We start from the raw sequence: 20,446 nt of genomic DNA, 5'->3' as shown, positions 1-20,446 counted from the left end.
TCCTGTCCTGCCTCAGCACAGGTAAATAAAATAATTACTAGTAAATGTTAAAAAAAAAAGTGTTACTAAATTCTTTTCGGTGCCCTATATTCAGGAATTAACAGGATGTTGTACAGTCTATAAGCTTATATAGCACGGAATGCTGACATAGCTTTCTGCAAGAAATTTTCAATATTAAGGCCTGATCCTGTAATGAATTCAGCAAATATAATGCGGTTTTTCTGGTGTCTGCTGCAGAAGATGTTGTATAATATAATGAAAAACTAATATTATTTTTGTTCTGCATGTCACCAGAAAATGTCAGCCACTGTAACTTCCATGTAGCATTCAGAGGTGTGCTGCAATAACTACAAAGAAGTCGTGTACTACATTATGGGTGATGGTGTGACTTAAAAAACAGGCTAGAATAACTTTGTGACATAAATCGTCAAGCTGAAGAAATAAAACTCTTAACTTGTAAATAGGCTTGTAGAGAAAACCATTCTTTTGCTTTAATTGTTTTTGAGCAGATGGGTCAGCTGTCTACAGCTGGGCATCGCTGCTGTGGCTGTGGTCGGTCTGCCTCTGGCGGCCGCGTCCTGCGTCCTGCAGCCGAAAATGCCCTGAGCTTCCCTGTGCATCAGGGGTACTGACATTTAGCAGAAGATGCGCCTGGTCTATGGGCAAAAATTAAGTCCTGCGAGCTGAAAACAGAAATTCACTATTCATGCTTCAAATTGATCATTTGCCTATTATGTAATGGAATTTAAAGGAACACTGTCTTGCCTTCCAGTTTAATTTTATATTACCAGCTATAACATATGGTGGAAATTCTTTTCATTCTAAGGCCTTGCTGTACATCTTTCTGTTAATTTAGAAATGGCAGTTTCAGTTTTAATGACCATAGTGGCACTAAGAAATGTGTGAAACAGAAGAAATAGTTGCTATTTTTATGTGGTCTGCAAAAACCAGATTTCCATACCCTTAATCCTGGCTCCTCTGCCTAGTACATGTTATTTAGAGAGCCCGAATGCCATCATTAATAAGGCCACTATGCAAGGAATACTGGCATTTCTTGGCACACTAACTGTGATTAAAAAATACAGTTTCTTCATTTCTCTCCAAGCAAAACTTAGAAAGGACTGAAGTGGAAAAAAAATCAGTATTTGACAGGGGAGAAAGAACAAACTAGGCAGTGAAATAAAATAATTTCAAACTTCAGAAATGTATTTTAATTGCAAAGGAAAAATATTAATTTTTTTTTTATTTTGATATATTAGCAATAATCTCTGAAGAAGGCTCTGACTGATAGCAAGGTAGGCTTGAGGAAGAACAAGTAAAATGAGATTTTTATTAAAATGAATAAGGACAATTTTATTACAGGAAACATAAGTATGAATCACCTGGCTCGCAAACATAGCCTTAGTTAAATTGGACATGAAACAAATGTAAATTATAGAATCATAATGAAAATGCTGGAATGTTTTCTTAGAGACAGCCTAACCTGGTGCTGTGACCCAAGCTGTAGGTACACTACTGGTGACACATACTTGTCCCATCTAGAGTGATGGAGGCCCCACCTGTAATCTCTTCCATTGTTGAATTGTCATTATAGTTAAGGAGTTTCCCAATGCTTAATTGGACTTGTATTACTGTTATTTAAGCCTTTCCTTTTTTTTCAGCTTTTGTAGGCACAGAGAACAGCTCTTGTAGATGCAGAGAACAGTTTATTTCCTTCCTCTTATGTGCAGTCTTTTTCATGTGTGAAGGCTGTGACCATAACTCCTCTCCATTGTCTCTGCACTAATAATCAATGTCCTTTCAAACTTTCTGTGTAAGCCATGTACTCTAGAAGTCGGATCATTTTTCTGGTCCTTGGGATTTCCTCCAACTTGTCCACCTCTGTCTTGAGCTGCTGGTCCTTTAGATGAAGCCTTATCAATGTGAAATGGTTGGGACATATTCCTGTGTCTTCTATGCAATACTCCTGTTAAGTGTTTCAGTATCATCTTTGCTTTCTCTGCAGCTGTATGATATTGTTGACTCACACTGGGCTTGTAAATGAAATAACAGCTTATGCTTAAATTCCGTTTGCGGTATTTCATATGTAGAAACAAAGAAAGCTGTCATTTAGCATTACTCTTGGTAATCTCATATCTCATTTTCTTATTCAAGAATTTAACCCAAGTAGCCTTTTATGGAGGGAAGTATTTAAATGCTGCCCATCAGTGAGGAAGAGTAGTTGGGAGCTGAACAGATCCTTTAGTGGTTGTCCTGAATTTCTGAATCTCTGATGTCTCAGAAGACTCATTATTAATATCCAAAAATAGGTAGGTTTTAAATACAGCTATTCGCTACTGTTTTAAAATTCAACCTCCCTGAAAACTGGTGCAGTAAAATGAGGGAAAAGAAAAAAAAAAAAAGAAAGTCTGCTACAATATTCTGCTCAATATTGTAAAAATATAAATGTAACAAGGTGGATTTATATAATTGATACTAGTTATTACAAGGTCCACTTTATAAAGTGTTTCTCAGGGTTTGTAATGTTAAACTGGCAAAACCCTTAACAGCTTGGCTGAGATCTGCGGACTTTAAAATTAGTTCTTGAGAATGAGTTACAAAAATGGTAGTTTTTCAGATCAATGTATGCTGCAAGATAGGCAGAGTTGTCTTCCTCTTGTAAAAGAGAGAAGGACTGCTTGGCAATGCTATTGTAATGCTGAAAGTGGTCAGCACAGAGATGGGGCTGATACTTAGACACAAATACAAAATCTATCTTTCAGAACTATCAGAACTATCTCTAGCTTCATATATACTGTGTATTTTACATCAAGTTTTATTTAAAACTCCTGAAAAGAAAAAACGACAAAAGCTGATTTTCTATTAGATTCTCAAGAAATAGTTTGTGTTTCTACATCTGTATTTCAATAATTTTCTATAATTTTCCAATAAAATTTGTCAAAATATTAATGCTGCAAATCTCTGTATTTGTGGGCTATTCATTAGTAACAAGAAAGAATTTATGTTACTGACACAGGACATACAGACCTTTGTTTTTTCTTCCAGGAGCATTGCTTTGGTACTCAAAGATGTCCTTTTGTTCCAAGGCAGACATCTAAAATGTCCAGTTTTTTTCTGTTTTGTGTTAAAAGTCCTCAGCTTTAATTTTAGTAAAATCAGCATAAGTCCCACTTGGAGTCACAGTCCTATATCATAATTTTACATCTCAGATAGTTAAAAAATGGGAACAGATCAATTAAACATGTTAAAGCCCTCTCATTTTTAAATTATTTTCCTCCTTTACATTAAATAGTATGAACACTTCATGCTTGTATTGTAGGGGGAATTACAGTGTAAAGTCAATAGTACATCATACAGGAAATTACATGCATTAACCTCTGGATCACGCTGCTGTCCCAGTGTGGGGCCCCTGTGCATGAAGAGGCAAGCAGGATGTTAACTCCTACAGGAGATGGGTGCGGTGATCTGCCAGGGTTTGTGTCTGATTCATTAAACTCCCTGAAATGTTCTTTCAGTGCTGATTGAAGCATGTTGTCAAACCTGCCATCAGACTTCCTGGGGGAGGATAAGCATGTTCACATCACCAAAGCCTGATGGAAATGAGAAGCATAGGGATAGTAGCTGCAGCTGCATCGCAAGGCGGGGAAGCATCAGACCTTGTACTTGCAGGTGCTAAGGCAGGGAAGAGCTCCCTGTGGCCGGGCCACCAACACTGTGCCATGGGAAATCTTCCCCTGGTTAATTGGTCAGCTGGTTAACTAGCTGGCTAACTTCATGTTGTCAGTGGGGAGGCTAAGTTCATGTTACTTTATGTTGAAAAAGAGCTGTAATGAACAAGATCTGTATTTTACAAAAATTACATCCCTAGCAGAAATGAGTTCTCTCTCCCCATCAGGATGGCCCTACACAGACATTCTTTTAGAGTTGACTGAGAACTGGGCAGGGTTTTATGCAATATTTATAAAAAATGCTCAATCCCAATCAGAATAAAAAGCTGAAATTTTGACATTTGCAATGTAACATTTCAGGGGAAAAAAGTACATTTCAGGGCAATTAACTTATTTCAGTTTTATTTTTATTTCAATTTTACTTTTTACTGTGTAAGATTTTAATTTAATCCATGTGTTATGTTGTCTTTATTTATTTATTTTTTAATAATTTCTTCATAACTTTGATGCTGAATAATATTAATACTGAAATGAAGACTCAAAATACCTGTTTTAGCATTATACTTTATTTTGTCCAAAGTGAAGTTTTGTTAAATATGACTCATTCATAGGATGAGTTTATTTCAATTACTGGTACATTTTCTTAAAATCTCCCATATCATTGAAACTGGCTTAAGGATGGTCTGCATACTGTTGCAAAAAAATATTGTTGTGACATCTACAGGATCTTATGTTTTATTTATAATTTATTTTCCTTATTCATATCATTAATGGCAATAGAGGAGATGTTTAAATTATGGTACATACATTTCAGTACCTTTTATATCCCAGTCATCCCATCAGAACCATAAATAAAAATTCCTGGAAGAAGCTTCCTAGCGCAGCATTTTTCTTTCCCTCTCACCTTGGGATGGATGGTCTGTGCTGGCACAAAGCCATGAATATGGGGAAGAATGTATTGACTTGGGAAGGTGCCTACCCAGTCTGAATTTCCGTAATTCTGACAGACACTAAGACACTAGAGAGCTGTCACCTTTTTTTTTTTTCTCTTTTCTTTTAACTTTAACACTGTCAACAAAGCCTCACTGAACTGAACTGGCAATTGGAAGTAAATGAAAAGTCAGAAGAAAGGATAGGTAGGCCAGTGTGCTCATATCCTTTGTATGCTAGTGGAAAGATGTATTTCCCATGAACTGTAGGGGTCGGGTCAAGAAACACAGGAATTAACTGCTATGGGTATTCTGTAACTTATATTTCCTATATAAATATCCCACCATATGTGTCTGTGTTGTGTCTAAATGTTTGCATCAGGCTTCAGCATTTTTCTGCTACAGTAATAATCAGTCTACCCTAACCAGATTTCAAACTCTTCCAATTCAGGAGCTACTCTTTGCAGGATAAGATGCTTTTCCTCTGTGACAAAGCAGGACTAATCAAAAATTTGAAATTAGTCTATCTTGGCATTTTCATTTCTTGTTGAGAAAAGTCTTGATTTGTTACAGAAAACATTTTAGGAGTAAAATAAATGGTAAGTTTTCATGGCTTTTTAGAGTACCAGAAAGTCAAACTATCTAGGAAAACCTATCAATACTAGGCTAGTTTAATTTCATTCATATATCTCAGTCTAAATCCATCATATAGTAAGGTTAGGAATATTTTGACATTTAGAGTTTAAAATACATATAATAAATACAGCAAAATTAAATGTATGAATAGGTAGGTGGGTGGAAAGCGGGGATTACTATGATGGACAAAAATTTGTCTGCACTACTTATTTTTTCTTATTATCTATAATTCTGTAGCAGCTGTCAGCTTCATTCAAAAACAAAATCTTACTGTGATGTTTTACAGACACAGAGAAGAACTGCTTAAAAGATAAACATGAAGCACCATGTGGATAGCTGCATTTGGAATTGATTGCCATGTTTCAAGATGCCCATGGATGGGCTGGGAAGGTCTTGATGAGAGCAATCAGGCATCCTGAAAACACAGCCTGTGAAGATAGCTTGAAAGGATTTGGTATGTTTAGTCTCGAGAAGAGAAGGCAGAGAGGAGACATGGTAATGAATGTGTGAAAGGCTGAAGCACAGAGAGAAGTAAGCTGCTGTTGACAGGACAAAAAGTCATGGGCTTAAATTGCACCAGGGGAGATACAGGGCAGACATCAGGAAACATTCCCCATTGGTATGGCGTGTTCAGCAGGAGAATTCCTGGATTGCCTTCTGAAGTTGTGGGATCTCTGTTAACGGGGGACTTTGGCAATGCACTAGGCAAGTGTCTGTTGGGCCTGATGGAGACTTAGCTGATCTCATGGTGCAGGATTAGATGGTTTTCATAGTCCATTTGCTATTTTCTATATTCTGTTCGAAGTAATTTGCATACCCATGGCAGGAAGAATGCAGAAGGACCTGTAGGGCGGAAAAGACAAAAAAAGGCAGCTTTGGGAATGTCAGGTAATAGCATGTCCACAGAAAGAAGTAGTGATGGAGGGGATGATGGAAGCATGACTCAAAGATAGCAAGAAGCAGAATTTTACTAGCTTGCTTCCATCAGTCATGTTTTGTAGGTGTCCTGCAGAGTGAAAGGCCTGAGGCAGCTGTTTACTAAAAAAGGCTAGAGCTGGTTCTTTATTTAAGTTTTAGAAAAAGGTGTGCCAAGCCTGACAAAAAAACTGTTCAGTCACCCATGCCAAGCTAGCAATATTGGGAATAAAACCCACAACTCATTACATGTTATTCGTCCAAAAATGACTTGCCTTTCATAATCACATCTCTAAGTAGGGACAACTTGCAAGGGGGTTATAAAAGAGATAACAGTGACTAGAGAGTCTGAAACAAAAGGACACCAAAGAAAAGAGTCAAAGCAGGATTTTAAATGAGAATTTTAAATGAGATGGCTTTGAAACTTTATCTTTGTCTTTTACCTGAAATTTGCAAATCAGTTCCAAAATCCTGTGAAGTCTTAATTAGCAGGTTTTCACAGGCATTGCAGCACCAACTACCCTTTTTCTTAAGAAAAGGAAGCCAGGTCAGTGAATCCCTGGCCTGAGAAAATGGTTTAGTCTGTACTGATTTTCTCTTCAATAGTGACAGGCATTCAAAACAAACTTAAAACTGAAAACCATTAATTGAGAACTGAAACCATGCGGTGCAAATTGGAATGCCTTTTCCTCTGGGGAGAACAATTTTGCTCTCTGTGTGGTGTTGTTTTGCAGCTATAAGTGCCCACATCTCCAAAGGTGCTCTTCCCATATACCTACCTCCCCTTCCTTTCTTTCTCAAAGCATTTATCCAGCTCTTTCCAGTACCTCTTTCCTATAATTTCCAGCCAATAATCTACTTTTAAAGGAAGAGTAAGAACTATTATACAATAAAGTCACAGTGAGTGAACAACTTGATGGGATATAAATACAAGGGAGACAAACAAAAAAGGATATAGATGTCTGCTGTGGTTTTGTTAGTGAAGGGATGTTTCTGCTTTCTGTCAGAGGTGCAATCTTCCTATGCTCACTATGACTCACCTGTTTTCCCTCTGTTTCTTACAGCCAGATGGCATAAACCAGTAAAGGCCAAATAATTCATCATTCCACAGACTTGTGATAGACTGTCCCCTAGATGAAGCCAGGATGGCTGAAAATCTTTCCATGCTGCTACAGGTAGGACAGTTTCTTCATTTTTAATATTGCAGAATTGAGTTTATGAATGCTGCTGTGGAAGTGCTAATAAAATCCTGGTCTTGACAGGTAGAAGTCGGTCTTTTCTGGAATTGTTTTATAAACTGTTGACTTTATGTTTAACAACATAGCAGTGTTTCTTTAAAACCAACATCACAAGTAGCCTACAGATAAACCATGAAGAACAGTTAATTGCCCTTCAACTAAAATAACTCTGTGAGCAATCCGTCAACGGAAGAACTGAGAGCAGCACTATCTGTCAGTCATCCAAAGCCAACCAACTATTTGGAGGACTATACCAGCATCACTTACCTCATTAGATTATTGGTTCACATATAGTGTTAGCCCAGCCTTTCCCATGCAACACAGTGACCATATTACGTGCCTTGTGCTCGTTCCTCCATTCTTCCAGACTTTTGTCATGTGGCTGTCAACTGTGCATGAGAAACACATAAAAAATCAATTTCTTGGGCCTGATTATGCAGTTTCCCCAGGCTTGGTGCAGTGGCCAATTGAATGACATGAAAAGTTGCAGCCTGGGGTGACAGGATGGGTAGAATGATAGAATTCTAATGAGTACTCTTATAAATCCTCAGGAGACAGCACTAACTGGCTCACGCTGGGACCCCTTTTCAGGTACTTGTGAAATAAGCTGTTATTTCAAGTAAGCCGAAGCCACATAATTTATGATGTTATTTTTGTTATTTTCATATTTTTGATCCGAGCTGCTAGCCAGTTTGGAGATTAATGGGTTGCATGTATTAGAAGATGGTTACATGATGATGCTAGATATTGCTTTGATGAAGTCCTGTTTATTTACAAAGCATGAAAAAGACTTCTTTCCTAGAGCATTGGATTAAGTAAACCACAGATTTTTGTACACATTGTCCAAACTATTTTGACAAAAAAAAAAGTGCTTTCAAAGTTTTCTCTTGCATCAGCAGTCTCAAAATGTGGTTTTTCTTTTTCCCCCTCTGTGTCCCTAATATGTGCATGTGTTTGGTTTTTTTCTCTCACACAAACACAAAGCTCCAGATTTCAAATGCCCTTTTGCACTTTCTGTGTCAGTCCAGAGGGAAACCATGCAGATAATGTGCAATGTACAGAAGCTTTGCCATGTGCCTATCATTTGAATAATAGTTGCTGTTGTTTCAGTTCTCTGATTCTAGAGGGGCATTTGTTTATTTCTGTGCTTATTTTAAGGAACAGTTATGGTTACTGACCAATTTCTATGAAATTCCATGAAACAGACCTTCATGTCAGCTTAGCAGGACATTCACACCAGTAATTTGAATATTGATTTACCTGAACACCTCCAGTAAAACATTGTGAGGGTGCAACATTCTTTTTAGGGCCTTTGTATTTCCTTGTTCTGAAAAATAACCTTCCTCCCTTGTATATCAAGGACGTAAGCTTGCTGCCTAGGACTGTTATTGTACATTTATCTTTGTATTTTATTTCCTCATGTGAAAATGGGCATTTTGAACAATGGGAAACCATGTATAGCACATGGTGATATCTGAAAGCCTTAATTTTAAGAACAATTACATCCTAAGTGCATCTGTCAAGCGAGTGAAAAACCTCTAGATCAAATAGGACTGACAAAATAGATGAAGATGTAATTACTTCTGGTTCAGTCTCCTCTTCATGAGGTTTAAAGCCTTTCTTAGTGCTACTTGGTGTGGTTCTCTGCATCCCACTGACTTGCTCCAGTGGACTGAATAAATCTTTTACCTTTGTGTAGAGTTTCTCTGTGTTATAATGGCAGTTTTTTACCTCTGCTGGGTATCGTGAGGCCAATATATTCAGTATATGTAAAGTATGAGAATTTGGGCAAAATGCAGAAACACAGAATGTCACCAAAAACTAAATCTTTTAGCTGTACTGTCCTGTACAAAGATAATGGACTAACTTCTGCAAAAAGTGACATTACAGCTGATAAATAGGAATATGAAAACATTTATTCCTCATGCCACCTGTGCCAGTCTTCAACACCACACAATGGTTTTATTTTTTAGTATTGAATGTTGATATGATCTCAGCAGGGGAAGATTAGAATCATGGATCAGGTCCCCTCCTCAGTGTCATCCAAGAATAGACTTTCTATTCGTTTATGGACTTTAGACCATTGTCATAAATTGGATGTCTGCAGAAATTTAAAACACTTCTTGTGACCCGATATGAGAAAGTATTGTTGCTATTCTGCAGGTATGTGAACACTGACCTTACTGAAATTAAGTTACTTGCTCAGAACCACACAGAAAATCAATACAGCTGAGAAAAAAACTGATTGAACTTCTTTAATCTCAAGTAATATTTTGACTACCATGCTTCCTCTCTCCTTATTGTGATTGCTACTAATAAATATGTGTGTCTGATATCGTGTGAACCATGGTTAGGTCATAAAAGTTGCTGGCTGTGTGTACAATCTATCATGTAAAGTCATTTGCACTGAAAAAGATAAATATTGAAATAATGGGGGAAAAACCTGGATAAAATGAACCAAAAAAGGCAGTCAGCTGACAAAGATGTTTTTTTGACTCTTCATCTGTGAGAGGGTCAAAAATGGTCTGATCTAAAAATACCCAAAACCCAAACAAACTAGACAAGTAAGAAATTTCATGGTTGCTTATTGGCAAACATGTTAAATTCCACCTATAACCATCACAGACCAACCCTCTTGCATGACTCAGTGCAAATGTTAATTTCAGCCAGTGGGACTGGCTCACTTTGTTCAATTAGTGGCTTCCTGAACAATGAGTAAAAAAAATAGTGAGAACTATTATAAGATCCTTATAAAAATATGGATTTAATTGCTCTAATTACTTAACCAATGAGGTGTCAAGTGCTTAGTGCAGACTGTAATGAAGGAGAACTGGAGAAATCAAATTAACAGGTAAATAGTTCCCTTTTCCCTGCATCCTCATATCCCACACAAGTCACTGGGAGCTTCAGATGCTGCCTCCAAAGCAGAATAGGAACAGGAGCTCTTAATGCTGTACGCATATGATTATGTCATTTATGTGACCTGCTACTTCAGTACAATAATGATGGAAGAAAGTGTAGTGGAGTTTACATGACTCTCTGATGTAGCTCTAGATCTCTTAGACTAAGCTGTCCACGTGTCTGTCTTGTAGCAGAGTAATAGCTGATTAAATCATAGGAGCCACTGATATTTGTAGATTGCTGTGCTGCTGAATCCTCTAAACAGCACAGGAAAATGGTGTGATCTTTTATTCTGATGGAACTTCAAGACACCTCAGTAACACAGCCTTCACCAAGAGCCAGGGGCAGCACAGAACTCTGCTGTCCAGTTTCAAACTGAGCAGGGTAATTGCTTGCCTGGAGATGGAAAACTGTAAAAAGCAGTTTTGATCTTGAAACACAGTTGATTTGATTAGGAGAGACCAGGAAACCCTCTGCACTGAAAGACAAGAAACAAAATGTACTGAAAGAAGAATATACAGAGAATTTGGAACACATTCTGTTAGTAAAATCCATTTGGATGGGGTTTCTAATGCTTGAATCATTTAAAGTGAGATGGGAAGCAGCGTTTGGAGAAGAGTAGAAGGAGTTAGCTTACATTTGCTAGGGGGAGGCTGCCCAGGCCAGCTCTTCTCCATGAACGGTTTCTCGGCTGATCTTGCCTACATTTTCTATGAGGCTAAAGCAGAGCTTCTTCCAGTGGTGAACACAATGAAACTGTCCCCAAATTCTGTTTACTCTTTCCTGAGTTTGTGGGGAGATCCAGAATGACTTTTTGCAAAAGTGAGGCAGGGTATACCAGTGGCAACAGTTCTGTGAACTATGAGGAGATTGAGGACAGGGGGCTGGTGGAAATATGCTGAGGGAAAAAGGTTCAACTGCCCCTGCATGATAAGGCACATCCTATCTATATCTATATATCCTGTAGCATAGGTGAACTGAGTAGCTGATTACTGGACATCTGGGCATTTGGCATATTGTCCTCAAGACCTGGCCAACATGGTATGTGTGGTAGACCTGTAAAAGCACCTTCACGCTCCAGCCATAGCATCTTCTCTCATTTAAGGTTAAAACCAAGTGTACCACACCTGAAATGCCAAAGGTAGCATCCTCTACAAACCTGGCACTGGAAAGTTCTTTGAGTTGCAAATAAGCCTCAGCTTCTCCTAAGGCTCCTGGTCCCAGAAGCAAAGCTAGTGTCTGCCTCCCTGAGACTGCCGGCTACAGGGCAGCTGGGACGCAGCCTCTCTGGGCTGGACTGAATCCACCAGGTCATTTCACAGAGGCAGCTAATAGGTAAAAATCAATTCGTGTAGATAATAAGGCATTGCGTCTTATTACCAATTCCCTGAGAAAGCCAACATCCCTCTATCTTTCCTCTCAAAAGGATGTGTTATTATAATTACATATCACTTTATTAGGCAGCTGAAGCAAAGAGCACATTTGATGCTAATGAAGTGCTGTTGTGGTTGAGTCTGTCACTATTTTTGGACCTGCACATCTCCAGCACTTTTGATTGGGTGACTGAGGCTTCGGATGTCTCTAGCTTCTTCTGTGGGGGATGCTCAGTGAAAAGCAATGACTCAGCTAGCCAGGACTGCGGAACTGTTTACATGCTCAGAATGAGAAAAGCTGCGGGACAGCCAGAACACTCACAAAAGCTCTTTATGTGGTGGAAGTATTTTTCAGGTAGCAGACAGTATTATCTAGATTGAAAAATCCTTCTGATCATTCACTTTGTTTCTATGTTGGTCATCTGTGCAGTCCTTGTTTTTCCTCTTTTCCATCCCTCACCCCAGAGCGTTTAAGAAAAAAAGCCAGATTTCACAGAACTCAAGGGAAATATTTTAGAGGTTAAAAGAGAGAAAAATCAGAGCTGTCCACTGGCTGCCTTTCCCTATGAAAGATGAGTGTTTTGCTGTCTCCATTTTCTGCAGCAGATCCTGAGGAGCTGCTTGGCACTGCGAAGGCATGATTTGGTGTTAAAATTTGACTTAACAGCTAGCGCCCCCAGAAGCAGGCCTGCTCTCACACCCCTTTGTGCAGACACCAACATTCATCTGGTCCCACAGTGACTCAGTTCAGGGATCTAAACCAGCATGGAAATATTCCTTCCTCCCTCTCCCTCCCCACGTCACAGGGCTGTGCTATGGGTCACCACCTAGTCAGACAGTGGCAGGACCAGGGCGAGGGAGGCAACAGCAGCACGTGAGACCATTTCTCTGCACAAGGACCTGTCCAGACAACTGAGCTTTATTACCAAATCGCTTCCTGACAGCACACTGGCAGGCAAAGCCTACTCATCCAGTAAACAAGGTTAATGGTTCCAAGTATCATTTCATGTCTTCTGATACACAAACGAGGAATGTGTCAGACTAACCAATAATTATAGAAAATACCATTGTATCTAAACGCCCAGTTATTCTTAGGCTAGCCCTATTTTGTTACTCTGACTTCCCCGTTCCCAGAGGGGAAGGGAATGACTGAAGCACTAACTCCTCTTACGTGTTCTCTTAGTCTTCAACTGTGTGACTGAATCTGTTTGCAGACTTTGCAATACCACGTGCTGCTATCAACTATTTTGATCAAGAGGTTTACTTACTGTTCTTGGACTTTTCCCATTTAGGTGTTCCCACATACAATTTTTACTTTAACTGAGCTTTCTAAGCATATTGGGTTAAGATCTTTCTTTGGTAGTATCAGTAACCTTAGTACTAGCAGCGAGATGCGTGCCAGGCTTCTGTATCTTTTTGGAGTTGATTTATGTAAACAGGCCAGTCCATCACTGCAGTAAAATCTCACATCAGCTTAAGAAACTTCTGACTATACCCGTTATCCACCACAGTACCCACAACAGAAGATGTAATTCATCACAGACATCGATGACAGGGAAAAATAAAATGCACCTTGCCCGAGCACCGCAGGGCAGAACCCAGCAGAGAGCAAGCGAGACCTGCACCAGTCAGCAGGCCAGGAGCTCTGCGTTTGGACAAAGCTTGCTCACTGGCTCCCTCTGCTGAACTGCTCTAACATTTAATACGTTAATTCAAGAGGAAGATGGTAGAAGAGGAACCAGTGCTAGAGACTTTAACACCATCCAGCATCAGCTCTAAAGAAGATGACCACAGCCCATCGGCACAGGTATCCGCTGAGCCAGGTATCCTGCAGGGATTTTGAGTTTTTCCATCAGCTCTGGAGCACTTGAAGCCTGATTCCTCCTTCCCAGTGAACATGGCTTGTATCTGACACATAGGCTTCCACCACAGAGGGTCGTATTACTCTTTTTTTCTATCCCCTTTTCATGGATCTTGTATGAATTTGATGAAATCTCTACTCCCTGTCAAGTTTGACCTCATTGGCTACTTTCAGCTACGAATGAATAGGAAGACAGATGGTGCAGTTATATAAGCCTCATTTCCTGCCTCAGTCTGGCTAAGAAAGAGCTCAAGTGTGCCAGATTTGTTAGTATGTACATCCTCAGTTTTTGTAAAAGCAGAGCTATTACTACCCAAGCATCCTCTTCCACATATCTGGTAACTGACCTCAACAGAGAAAGAAAACAGACAGGACTGGCTTTCTCAACTCGCTGCCAGTTGGAGATAGGAAAAATTGTTGAGACTCCAGAAGCCTCCCAGGATGGAAAAATACTTGCTGTCTTTCACAGAAACAGCTTCTGCTTTTTAACTCATTTCTGAGCCTACAGAATTAAGCATCATGCTTTTGCTTTTTGATCTAAGAAGGAATTCTTCCCGAGTAAAAGTATTACATTCCACATGGATAAGAACTGGAAAAAAATACCCAATTTGGGAAGGGGCGTACATTCCAAATTTTGTTATGGTTCCAGGGATGAGAAGCTGCCTGGCAAAACTAGAGTAATCCCAGTGCTTCTACTTCAAAATGCAAGGTGAAGCTCCTGTAATACCTCTAAAAAGTTGCTATATTTGCCGAGTTTTATGCAGTGATCGATGGATCAAAGCTGTTCAAATACCATCTCAACAAATCTGTACACAAGCTTTAAAATGGTAATGAGTTACCAAGCAGTGGTTTGTCGCTAAGACCTGGTTCTTCACAAGATACCTGAAGCACTGGTTTCAGAGGAATAAGCCATCCAAACATTGGGCTGGATGTTTATTCCGGAATGTGTCCTGATGGGTAGTCAATCCAGCATGCATAGCCTCTTTCCCAAACAAAAGTCTTATTTCCCCCTCCCAACTCATTCGTAGTTAAGAAAGCTGGAATTAAACTGCTAATTTCTTTCTGGTTATACTAAATAGGAGAAAAAAAAAACCCCAACAAACCCAAAGAACCCCAACTAACCCCAGCCAAACAAAACCTCCCCATCCAAACCCTTATACACTCAAAATTCTAGTCATCTACATACAGTCCCTCAGAATTTTATGCCACAAGGAGCTTCCCTATCCTTTAACATGCACAGCAAGATTTGTGCAATCCACAACAGAAAGCATTGCAATGAAGAGAACAGAAATCCTTGCTTTTTCCCTCCAAATTTAATGTGGTGCTTTCAGAGCAGTTAGAACACCAGTTTGTGAGGATAGACTCCATTTGAGAGACAGAATGTAGAACGCAGGTACCCCCGGAGCTGAGGCACCTTCTTGATTTGTGCAAGAATCTGTGAATCCACTGCCTTCTGGTCTGACTTGCGTTGCTCCGTTATCTCGTATTTCTAGAAAGTACAAAGAATAATTGTTAAAACCCTGCAGACTGACTTCAGACTCTTCTATGGAGATGAGAAAATTGAGGGCAAACCCCGAGTTCTGGCATTTTCAGGAAATTTTTTCTCCATTTGTTCTAAATATGGGAAAGGTGGTAGGAGACCGGAGGTGGCAGAGAGAACTGAAGCCACTCATTTGGCTTACATTGCAGGTATCAGAGCCAGCAGCATGCTGTTGGCAGTAGCAAAACAGTAAAGGTGTTTCTTGGTCAAAAAAAAATAAAAAAGACCTTTAACTGGAATAATCACTGCTGCTGTTCTGCTAAGGTCAAGCAGGAAAGAAACCCCAAATTTAAAAGGCGTTTAGCTCAATGCTGCTGCGTTTATTCATTGTAATGGAAGTACCTCAGTTTAATGAGGACCACTTAAAAATTCAATTGTCCATTTGCTTCATGGTATTTCCCCCTTTCCAGCCTGGCTTTGTGTAACACAGACATTCATAAAGAATGAACAATCATGTTCCTTACTTCTTTTTCAGTGTCAAAGATCTCGCCTTCCTGGTGCTTGGGCTTACGCAGCCTCTTCTTCTTAAAGTACGCATCAGTGAGATGCTTGGGAATTTTCACTCCAGAGATATCAACCTTTGTAGATGTAGCAATAACAAATTTCTGATGGGCCCTACGCAGAGGGACACGATTGATAACCAAGGGTCCTAAAGGCAGAGGAAAGGCAGAAGAGAGAACACGGTTAGCTTTCCTGGATACAACCACTGCTTTTAAGTTTAATTTTTGTAGTGTAAGAGATGACTAGTTTCTTCAGAGATGCCTAAGGCTGAAATCTGAACAATCAACAAAGCCATTCCCCTTAGCCTCTAGAAAAGTAAAAAAATGCTTCCTGATATCTTCTAGATATTGAAGGTTAATGACCTCCCCTCCACCTTCCTGGAATGCCACAAAACATGATTCCACTTAGTTACATGAACACGTGATGCACCACACCATCTGCGTGCAGATCTATAACACTACAGACCCCAGAACAAACATGAACTTAAAAAAACCCCAACCCAAAATACACCACGCACACGCCCACCACACCCCCCCCAACCCTAAAAAATCATCACACTTAAGCAAAAGCTGTTTACCTGTAACAAGCAAAAGGCCAGTAGCAAGCTGCTTCAAGAAGACAACGCGCTGCAAAGAGATGAGATGTGATGTTAGTCCTCTGGTCCCAGCACTCCAAAATACTGCAACCAAACTGTGCCCGTGCCCGCGCTGGGGCTGCATTACTGGCACAAACAGCAACAAAGCAGCCAGGCACGGGCACAACTGTGCAGCCATCATATGAGCCGAGCTACCAACACTTCTCAGCCTTGCTGGAGTTACCACATCTACAACAGATCATGAGTCTCCACGTGCTTCATCATTCGAGGCTGAGCAAAGCCAATTTGTACTTTTTTTTTTTTTTTAAATCTTTGCCTATTCTAGAGGACAGTGAGACAGCCATCCTGTCACCCAAATTCTCTGTAGTAGTTAAATGCAAGAACTAGATAAAACCCAGGATACAACATATCACGTGGTCAGAGCCACCCCCCAATTACATTTTATTCTTTCTGGTCAGGTTTTCCTCCCCTGAACAGCATGTGACAATGAAGCCAAAGAATTCAAGAAAATCAAGGATGTCAGTTTAGACCTGTTAGTAAACAACATTAAGACAAAGAACACAGCTCAACGTAACAATCGTTACCTTGCTAATTAGATTAAGAACCAAAATGTAATTCTACCTTTGCAATAGGTATTCTCAGACAAAGTTTTAGCCTCATCGCAACAGGAAGGGAAACAGGCATCAGGTCCGCTACTCTGTGGTACAAAGTTTGTGTGACACGAATCTACACTTTTCTGTGGCCAGACTCTCTTAATTTTGTCTAAGCAACTGGACTAGCCTGTTTTACTTCCAGCTCTGCATAGAAGAGCATTGGTTTAAAGGTTGCTTTCCCCTAAAGGCAGGACGAGAGAAAGCATCTACACAGAATTCACAAAAAAAGCAGTTTTGTAGATTCGCATCTTGTGGCTGAGCAGTGTCCCAGTGACATCAGCTGGTAAATTCAGGATACCTCTGCTCAGTCAGAGCGGTTTCAGCACAGAAATGCTGCAGAGCCACTGTGAGAGTCACCAGGACGAAGTTCCTGATTACCTTGCCTCTGTGACGGCCGGTCAGAAGGATCAGAACAGTTCCTGGAGTGATAGAGGCCCGCAGCCTCCTCTTGTGCTGGCAGAAAGGCTTTTTGCCGTGACTCAGGAGCTTGCGAGGAACATCTTCAGTGGGATAGTATCTGGGCTAGAAAAAGAGGAGCAAAATATTGTACCACTCTGTATTCCATGAGATAGAAAACTTTCACTACAGTTTAGATTATTACTTTTGTAAGAGGTGCTATATTTCACTAAAGGTGACCCTCCTGAAAGATGTTTTTTCTGCTGCAACTGGCACTTTGGGAACATGCCGAGTATCTTCTGTACAATTATGCAACAGCTAAAGTTGAGCTCAGCTCCATATTTCTGTGCATGCTTCCAGTTCAGCACAGCAGTGCGAATGGCATAGGGTAACCCGCTTTTGCCTAACCATTCTCTGAGCTACTGACATTTGCCGAGGACGACAATCGCTGGGCCCGTATCTGGAGGAGAAAACTGCCCCCAGTTCATTGCAGCATGGCACAGGCTGAGGCTGCTCCCAGCCAAGGGGTGCGTCATCTAGTCAAAAGTTATGTGTAACAGCCTCAAACTGCCTGGCTCCCAGCTCTTTTTCTTACCATTTTGCGGATTTTAACCACACGGCTGCCTCCGTTCTTATCTCCGCCAACCGGCTTGGTGATGGTTGCACGTGGCTTTTCTTTCTTCTTCTTTTCTATCTGTAGGCAAAGAAAACAGAAAAACGTATGAAATTTCAAACTAAAGTCACCATGAAAAACATGATTATTTAAACACGGTATTTATTCTCCTACCTTTGTTTCTGGAGCAGTGTACTTGCGCTTGTACAGTGCTTTCCTGGCATACATGGCTGACCGGGAATATCTCCCAATACCCCGGGCCAGGACAGGGTTACGGCTGGCATGATGCTTCTTAACCTTCTTCTTCTTCTCACCTACTTCCTTCTGGCCTGCCTGCTGCTCAGCTGGCTTCTTCTCAGCTGGCTTTTTCTTCCCTGGCTTTTTCTCACCGGCCGCCTTCTCGCCTGGCTTTTTCTCACCAGCCGCCTTCTCGCCCGCCATCTGTGGAACCAAATAAAACAGAAATTATGACTTATTGCAAGGCACATAAAGCTATGTACTATACATACACTCTATATATTTTCTACAGCACCTAAGCTGCAGAAACAAAATAAAAGAATCGGACCTTGATCCTTTACACCATTCCAGTAGTTGTCAGCCACCTCTTACAACGCTGGCACATCAACATACTGCGGAGTCAAAAGCCATTCCGCTGCTTGCTGTGCCACCCGCCGCACAGAACGCTCCCCCGCGCTAGTGAGGGCAGCTGCAAGTTCACCGAATGCATCCCAGCAGCAATGCATCCCCAGCAGGGAGCCCAAAGAAAGACAAACACAGGTCGAGGCCGCAGCCGCCCTGGGCGCGGGGCTCCCCCCGCTCCCGCTGGAGGTGCCGGGCCCTGCCGCACCGCGGGGCTACGCCGGTCCTCCACAGGCCACCGCTCGGCCCTGCCCCCAGCTCCGGCCCCAGCCGAGGTCGGTTCCCGCTTCTCGGCCGGGCCCCGGCACGCTCCGGGAGGCGCCGGCCCGGCCATTCGCGGCCCACTCCGGGCCCCGCAGCCAGCCGCGGCCTGGCCCGGCCGGAGGCGGCTTAACCTCCCGCTCCACCCGCGCCCCAACATGGGCTCCCAGGCTTCATCGCCGCCTCCGCGCGGGCACCGGGCCGGGCCCGCGAGCCCAGCGCAGCCACCCGAGCGCAGATGGCGGCGGATGATGCCCGCCGCGTCCCAGCCCTGACCGCCGCCGCTCCGCCATTCTTACCTTCCGGGGAGAGAAAAGGACCTATATCCGGGTATGAGTGGCCTAAAGAGAGAGCGACGTCTGACGTCACCGCGCCGGCCGCGGAGCACGCTGGGAGTTGTAGTCCCGGGGAACCGGTGCGGGGAGCCCGGGGAGACGCGAGACGGGAGGGTCCCGCCAGGCGGCAGGGGCGAACACCGGACCCCCACGTTCCGCCTCGGAGGGAGCCGTGTGGTGACCGGCGGCTCCAGGAGCTGCCTGACCCTTCGACCCTCCCTCCCAGTGCACGGCCGACATAAGGCTCCGCACCAGCCCCCTGGAGCGGAGCGGACCAAGCCTACCCGTTGACTGACTGACAGACAGACAGGCCGCCACCACCCCGGGCCGCCCGCGCCCTTCCGTTTGAACCGGCGGCGGGGCGGCGTCGCAGCCCGATGACGCAGCGGGCGGGTGACGCAGGGCGGGCCGCGCCGCGCTCCCTGCGCCTCCGGGGCCTGAGGCGGCCGTTGTTCGCGCTCCCCTCAGGGCGCCCGTAGGCCGCGGCCCGCCCCGGCGGGGCCCCGATGTGAGGAGCGGCCGTCGAGGCGGGGGGGGGGGCGGCCGGCCGCACCGGCACCCGCCGGCTCCGCGGGACAAAATGACATCGCGGAGGTGAGGCGGGAGCGAGCGGCGCGGAGCCCGGCGGGGGGGGCCGCCCGGCCCCGGGGCGTGCAGGGCCCGCGCCCCTCAGCGCCCGCCCTGGGGGGCGGCATGTCCCCGCTCCCGCCGTCCGGGGCTGCGGCCGCCCCCTCGGCTCGCCCTCCCTGGCGAGTGGACCCTCGTCTAGCTGGGGCGGGGTGGCGCGGCGCGGCGGGGGGACGCCCTCCCCCGGGCCGGCGGGGCGAGGGGGCGGCTGGTCCGGGGCGCCGCCGACCCCCCTGCAGGGCCCGGGGCTGCCACGGTAACGTCGGCTTCGTGCGGGGTTTCAGGCGAGTCTCCCCGCGCCCGCCTGTGCCTTTGAACCGGCGCCGAGAGGTGAATTTTACTCGCGTGGCAACCCACGCAGTTCCCGGTCCCGAGGCCGGGGAGGGTCACGTTGCCATCAGTGGCCCAGCCCTAGGGACGGTGCTGAAACTAAAACGTGAGCCAGCCCTAAATGAGCGTTCGCAGTCTGACCTGATCTGGGCTCGTAGTTTATTAGTAGCATTCGGTCTAATTTCAAAACCTTGTGGTGTTGCAAAGTGGGATGATGAACAGCTGAATCTGTTTTCTTTGGAAAGACAGCTTATCGCTGTCCTTAATGTATTTTGATATTTGGCTTATTTTAGCAGGCCTTTTTGGGCTGAAACGTTAAGGTAAATTTTAGACTTAAGAGGGATTACTGTCATAAAAAGGAAAAAGACCTTTATATTCTTACCTAACAACCTATTCTGAAATTTGATAAATCTCTAAGTAATATCTATTCAAGTG

At 43.1% G+C, this 20,446-nt stretch overlaps 2 protein-coding genes across 3 annotated transcripts in view; one reads left to right on the top strand and one right to left on the bottom strand.

Annotated features, from left to right (window-relative positions):
* Positions 1–14,815: 14,815 nt before the first annotated feature.
* Positions 14,816–19,412, bottom strand: RPL6 (ribosomal protein L6). 2 transcript variants are annotated; one of them, XM_075110552.1, is made up of 7 exons: positions 19,019–19,412; positions 17,994–18,260; positions 17,802–17,900; positions 17,189–17,332; positions 16,140–16,188; positions 15,526–15,710; positions 14,816–15,010 (listed from the first exon to the last, which is right to left on the bottom strand). In XM_075110552.1, exons 2-7 carry the CDS (start codon positions 18,258–18,260, stop codon positions 14,858–14,860), a joined length of 897 nt encoding a protein of 298 aa, XP_074966653.1. In that variant the 5' UTR covers positions 19,019–19,412; the 3' UTR covers positions 14,816–14,857. The 2 variants fall into 2 exon arrangements, with proteins under 2 accessions (XP_074966653.1, XP_074966654.1); XM_075110553.1 differs by lacking the exon at positions 19,019–19,412 and adding an exon at positions 18,385–18,706.
* Positions 19,413–19,430: 18 nt separating this feature from the next.
* The window catches only part of PTPN11 (protein tyrosine phosphatase non-receptor type 11), a 29,608-nt gene continuing 28,592 nt past the window's right edge, over positions 19,431–20,446 (top strand). Inside the window, exon 1 of the mRNA XM_075110551.1 lies at positions 19,431–19,648. Within this exon, the coding sequence (XP_074966652.1) occupies positions 19,635–19,648 (14 nt within the window). The 5' untranslated portion in view covers positions 19,431–19,634. The remainder of the gene's footprint in view (positions 19,649–20,446) is intronic.

This window comes from Phalacrocorax aristotelis, chromosome 15, assembly GCF_949628215.1.
Source record: "Phalacrocorax aristotelis chromosome 15, bGulAri2.1, whole genome shotgun sequence".
Classification (NCBI taxonomy): Eukaryota; Metazoa; Chordata; class Aves; order Suliformes; family Phalacrocoracidae; genus Phalacrocorax; species Phalacrocorax aristotelis.
Note: the sequence above shows the minus strand (reverse complement) of the source record. Positions and strands in the feature narration are given on the sequence as shown.

What these genes read in the sequence shown, in the direction of transcription:
- RPL6 (XM_075110552.1), bottom strand. Translation starts at nt 18,260, where the DNA reads ATGGCGGGCGAGAAGGCGGCTGGTGAGAAAAAGCCAGGCGAGAAGGCG. An exon ending in TGGCCTTTTGCTTGTTACAG is followed by an intron (nt 15,711 to 16,139) that starts GTAAACAGCTTT and finishes CTCTGCCTTTAG; the next exon opens with GACCCTTGGTTATCAATCGT. An exon ending in TCTTTGACACTGAAAAAGAA is followed by an intron (nt 15,011 to 15,525) that starts GTAAGGAACATG and finishes TGTACTTTCTAG; the next exon opens with AAATACGAGATAACGGAGCA.